At 38.4% G+C, this 6000-nt stretch overlaps 1 protein-coding gene across 7 annotated transcripts in view; it reads right to left on the reverse strand.

Annotated features, from left to right (window-relative positions):
- The window catches only part of unc13a (unc-13 homolog A (C. elegans)), an 83341-nt gene extending 78146 nt beyond the window's left edge, over positions 1-5195 (reverse strand). For all 7 annotated transcript variants that reach the window (XM_088077872.1, XM_088077878.1, XM_088077877.1 and 4 more), the window contains exon 1: positions 4847-5195. In XM_088077872.1, the coding sequence (XP_087933998.1) occupies positions 4847-4868 (22 nt within the window). In that variant the 5' untranslated portion in view covers positions 4869-5195. The remainder of the gene's footprint in view (positions 1-4846) is intronic.
- Between the last annotated feature and the right edge of the window lie 805 nt (positions 5196-6000).

Raw genomic sequence — 6000 nt, forward strand, 5'->3', positions numbered from 1 at the left:
CCCTGCTGATTGCCTCTTTTCATTGATATTACATTTCAGGAAAGAAATACAGTGAATAAGTATCATTTAAAATCAATCTAATTGGACCTCTGAGCATGTGCGCTTGGCTGCAAGAAGAATGACTTTATAATGTATGACCTGCTCTCTAAAATAGAAGGAACTGAATAAATAAAACACTCCCTTTTATTCAATCAAGATTGCAAAAGTGATGCTCACAAAGAAACACATTCTGAGTCATTTTCTTAGTCAGTGACAGCAGAGCATGCATGATAATCATTGTGGACAAACTGGCTTCTAAAAATAGCGTCACCCCAGCAAACCCCAGGGATCACGCTTATCACTTAAATATCAGTCTGATTCATGAGGCAGGTGGGGGAGTAAGTGGTGCGGTGGAGCGTGCTTTTCCAATCGTAGCCAACTTCAAAGTAAAATCCACATCCTGATATTTTAGCTGCTGACAAGGCAGTGGTGCCCGAGTCGTGAGGAGGACTCTTCTCCACAAAACTTTAAATATACATTTGACAAAGAGGCATTTAACTCTTTAAAACCTGAGCAAATTGACTTGATTTCTAACAAAAGCATGGAAAAAGGCAATGAGTACCTTAACAGCAATTGAGCAGAAATCCCCCAAAATTACCTGAAATTAGCACAAAATAGGAAAGTAAAAAAAGAAAGTAAATGATGAAAAAAAGATAAAATAAAAATAATATATTTTTTCTGTAACCTAATTTTAAATAATTATAAATGTAGTTTTCTTGATATTTTTTTGTAATAATTTCCTAATGATTCTCTCTTTTTTTACAGCTAATTTTAAGGTCATTTCCTCATCACATTTCACAAATTATTTATTTATTTATTTATTTATTTTTAGCAAGCTTTAGCAACTGTGTTTCCCCCAATTTTTCTGAAATAGATCAAACCAATTTGCTCTGGATTCAAAGGTGTAAATGCTTTTGAAAGGCACCTGAATGCAGCACATGAAAACAGATGTTGATCCAGGTTTCATACAGCTAAATTAGTGATTTATTTGCTTTAAACTGACAGTAAATGCACATTGGCTGCACCCTTGCCAACAATCTCCCTCTCTCTCCTCATCAACAAACAGTCACAGTCCTCTCTCTCTCCCTCTCACTCAATCACTCGCTCCTACAAGCTCCCCCTGCCATGTGGCGAGTATGCACGTGTGCTCCCTTTCTATCTCTTTCTCTCGTGCTCCATTAATCTCTCTGTGCAGTCGGATGCGGGCAGAGCGAGCTGCATCCCCAACACTAAAAATAACCACTTCAGTGTGACAGGGGTGGGGGGTGCCAGAAAGGGGTGTGTGTGTGTATGTGTGTGTGTGTGTGTGTGTGTGTAAGAGAGGGGGGTGCTTATAGCTCACAGGCATAAGACTAAAACACCATTGCTGCAGTTATAGCACAGGGGAATGAGTGAAGGGGAGTAGGTGAATTTAAAAAAGACTGTTACATTTATTTTTTTCATTTTTTGCAAGCCCTCAACAAAAAAATGTTGAGTCCCTCCTTGCCACAGCAATTACAGAATCTCATTTTCTCTTTCTTTGCTGGGAAAAATTGGACAAATACGTTCACTCATGCCCCAGTGCAGACAATCTTTTTATTTCCTGAGGTTTTCCAATCAAACGCTTTCAAAGTGCCCACACTTCAGAGCAATTCTACTGACACCAAGAACAACAAAATACACCGACAGATGGGAATATAGCAAAGAAATAAAAGACTACAACAACAAAAAAAGGAGAAATGACTCAAGAGCATCATTAAAGCAAAAACAACAACACTGAGAGGTCATTGCAGCTTTTCTGTGTCCCCTGTCAGGTAAAATTCAGTCTCACACCTGCAGTATACCATGAAGAATATATCAGTAACAGTGATTAGAATATGACTTCACTAAAAGTATCTAATGTTGACTGAGTATACCTCTCATGAAATGTTAGAATTTGAATATGTAGGTGCAAAACATAAAGAAGACTTTCAGCAATCTGCCTTTTCAGAGAATATATACAGTAGATAAACAGTATATGGCAGTAAAACTCAACTTACGGACCATTCACACTGGGAATTATTTTTGTACTTTTAGTATACGTTAAGTGGCAGAGAGCATAAAACAGCAGCAAAATAGAGCTTGTTTACAATAACAAAATCAAGCTGAGGATACCCCATATCCCGTGACAGAGGTCCTAGCTAAGCCTCGGATTTCCTAAAATCCTAGAAATGTCCTAAAATCCCAGAAACATGGAGCTGCTGTGACTGGCCCCAGCAAAAGTGGTCCCCAAGCAAAGCAAGATGAGTATCCCTGATGTATGGAATCATTACCCGCAGAATATGACTGACACACAATATCTACAGTATATATTTCCATTAAAACACAATGGATCTTTGCTCCCAACTATTTCCAGACTCCCAGTAATCCACTCATTATTCCAGCAAAGCAGTGTTTGAAATGGTAATAAGACACAGAACTAGCCAAGGACGGTTTGTTGCCGCATTGTGCTCATTTCCAACATTGGACTTCCCGACTACTTTTGCAAAAAAAAAACTTCCCTAATGATCTGCATACATATGTAAATTATGTTCAGTAGATGTTTGAAAAATGGCTCAATGAGAGAAGGTGACACTAATGAGAATGGCTCTCTGAGTTATAAAGCTCTAGTGAATGAATTGGCATCTCACTACAGGAGGTGACAGGAAGTTGCAGATCTGAATAAGCTTATTCAGCTTCTGTGGCACAGGCGATCATTTCAAAGACGACATCTAACACCACGAGATGTGGAGTACACACACATGCCACATCACTGTTACTGCAATGCTTATCAGCCCGACTTGTGCTACCGTGCAGTTCAAGGCAAACCACCGTGCTCGTCATCCTCTTTCATTTCTGTAATTCTTCTCCCAGCTCCAGTCTAAACGTGTAAAATCAATATAGACCTAGTTGCAAGCCTAAAACAAAGTGTGTAGAAACTAATGAGAAAATGCCAGCAGAAACGTAAAATACCATCGGGGTTGCTATGCCAACAAAGCCTCAAGACATAAAGGGACCATCGATGAGCCTCAATCCTGATCTCTGCAATCAGCACCGGTGTCACCGACATAGCAGCCTCTTCATACACACTACAAGCCTGCTCCAACCTCTCCATGAGTCTGAAGATGTTCCAATGAAACACTTTTCCATCTTTCCTTCACTGCTCCCGAATGAATCAGCCACCAATTTTTAAAATGTCTCAAAGAAGGAAATTAGCTCAAACTAGCCCAGAATTCTCACGTGCACGGTGCTACCCTTAGGTTTATGAGTTATTAGAGTTATTAACTGTGGTAACTCGGGAAACTCATTAAGAATTTAAGACATCTGTTTAGACTTCTTGAAGAGTAATAGATCAATGTTTTGGCATCAAATGACTATCTTTTCATCAGCCTGTCAGGTTCTGAGTGTCGTAAAACACAAGAACTTCTAAAACAAACCAACAAAACCAAACAAAACAAGCAATTTCTATAAAACTGAGGCATTTTTAATCCTTGAATGAAACTAAGCATTATTCCAAGGATGGGAACTAATGATGGAATTTGTGTTAAATGGCTTTAACTTTTGGTTTCCAAAGTGGGATCTGGAGATAATCAGAGGTCAAGGTTACATATGATACCTGGGATAAAGACATTAGCAATCTGTCCATCAAGTTTCCTCATGCAGAGTAACACAATTCAATTTTAATCATATCTGACACCTAAAGACTCAGATTAGATTAGACAAACTGTATTCTTAATAAATTGAGATATATAATGTTTTGTTCCTATTTGGAGCTCCTGGTGTGAAAATATTTCAGAAAACCCAAACTTTACCAATCAAAACAAATATAACTTTACATTTTAAACCACACCACATGCCTGTCTTATGCTTCCTTATTACAGTAACTGAATGACATGTAAGCAAAAACACTTAAATTCCCTCTTTTGGGTCTACTTTCTACTCCTTTCACTTGAGCAGATATACAAATACAACAACAAACAAATACACCATTAATAACTGAAAGAAGAGATCTGAGCAGCAGCCATAATATAGTGAAGAACCAGGGCGTGTTTATATAGTAGAAAACCAACTTGGACACCATTGCGAGATCTTGAATTATTCAGGTCGTGATCGTCATTATAGAGCTCAATCAATAGGATACACATAAATAAAACAGCTGCAACCAGTTACGTGTCTATAAGAAACACCCTACTGTATTGAAACCCGGTAGGCTAGTACTACACACGCCTTTTTTTCCATTGTTCCGCGTAATTACGCACGAAAACTGAGACGGAATGTGCGATCTTTTTTAAAGTCAAAACGTGTTGTATTTTGTTTATAAAAACCAACCAAACAAACAGAAGAAACACCCCACGCTTGTGTTACACGGAAGGGAAAACTGAGAGTGGGTTGCATCTTGTTTTACTATGTTTGACAGTGGCTGCCAGAGAGCAGAAACCAGCTCCATAAATCGATCCGGTTGTAGCGATGGCAGGTTTTGTAAATTGATTCTGTCACCCGAGACAGTAGTAGCAAAATATCTGAGGCTAAATACCACCGGGTAATAAAATAAATTAGGAAAAAAATGCAAAATCTTCACCGGCGATTTGAAGTATTCTCCTTATTAATGAAATCGGCATTAAATTAATTGCGTGGGGAAAAAAAAACATCCCTGTGCAAGATGGCTCTCCGAAAATATTGATGGATGGATTATTATCCTCACAGGTGAATCCCCAAAAGCAGTAACGATAAGACTTTTTAAACTGCTCACACCAGCAAATAGAGAAAATGCACAGCAAGTCGTGCCAAGACATGGATTGTTCGTTCTTACCTCCAACACACAGCAATGACATTTCTTATATGCGCCTTTAATACAGAGTCCAGCTTCTTCACCAGCTTCCGTAATTGGGCTAATTTGTGCAATGTACAGCCCGGGAATGAATCGTTGGGCTGGAGATGTTTAAGGCTGCCGTCGCTGGCAGAGACGGGGCCTGGCAGCGCTCGTTACGCCCGAAAAATACAAATCTTCACACTTCGAGAGTGAACGCCAGCGTCGCAATCCTCTGACTTTTTTGTGGCGTGTCTGTCTAAATTTGAGACTCTCCCCCCCTTTTTTTTCTCTCTCAGCTCTCCGCTCCCCAACACACAGCCATCTTGTTCAGCTTCAGCACCACCGCTGCGTGGACAGCTCCTGGCAGTGACGTCAGGGCGGTGTGGATGGAGTGAGTGGAGGGTGGAGGGGTGGAGATACTGAAACACCTGATTATTAGCCCCTCCCTCGAGATTTTCCGAGATATTTCTTAAAAAAATATCTGAGGAAATAATCAGACTAAATACGGTGGTACTCAGAGAAGAATATTGCAATAAATGACTTTGACAGGTTTACGCAGCCCTACTTTTAGGAATAGAGTACTTCAGAGGAAAGCGACAAATAAATACTTAGCAGTGAGACAGTTAAAGGACATTCACCTTTGCAGACATTTACAGCAAGAGAGTCAGATAAAAGACAAAGTATAAAAAGAACACTTTCATTTCACATGCCAGTTTTAAGTTGCAATTTCTTAAAACTAATAGTTTTACTTACCTACCTTTGTTAATGCAATAGTTTAAAGTTGCAACAATGTCACAAAATTAAATATACACATTTTAAGGAAAATCAAAAATGAGATATAAAGTAATTGTAACTTAATATTTTTACTTACTTTTTGCAAGCTTATAGCTTTAAATTCCAACAACTCTTGGTCAATTGCTAATTGATACATTGATATTTTATTTTATCATATTTAATTATTACTTATTTTCTCATGTTTTTTATGTAAAAACCTTAATTTCTAAAGCAGCTAAAGCTGTCAGATAAATGCATTGAAGTAAAATTACAATATTTCCCTCCGAAATGTAGTGGAGTCTAAGTGTATAAAACTACACTTAAAGTAAACTCAAAAATAAGATATAAAGTGAACATAACTTAGTACTAATAGTGCTATT

This window comes from Plectropomus leopardus, chromosome 5, assembly GCF_026936395.1.
Source record: "Plectropomus leopardus strain MGB_pleo_1.0 chromosome 5, ASM2693639v1, whole genome shotgun sequence".
Lineage (NCBI taxonomy): Eukaryota > Metazoa > Chordata > Actinopteri > Perciformes > Serranidae > Plectropomus > Plectropomus leopardus.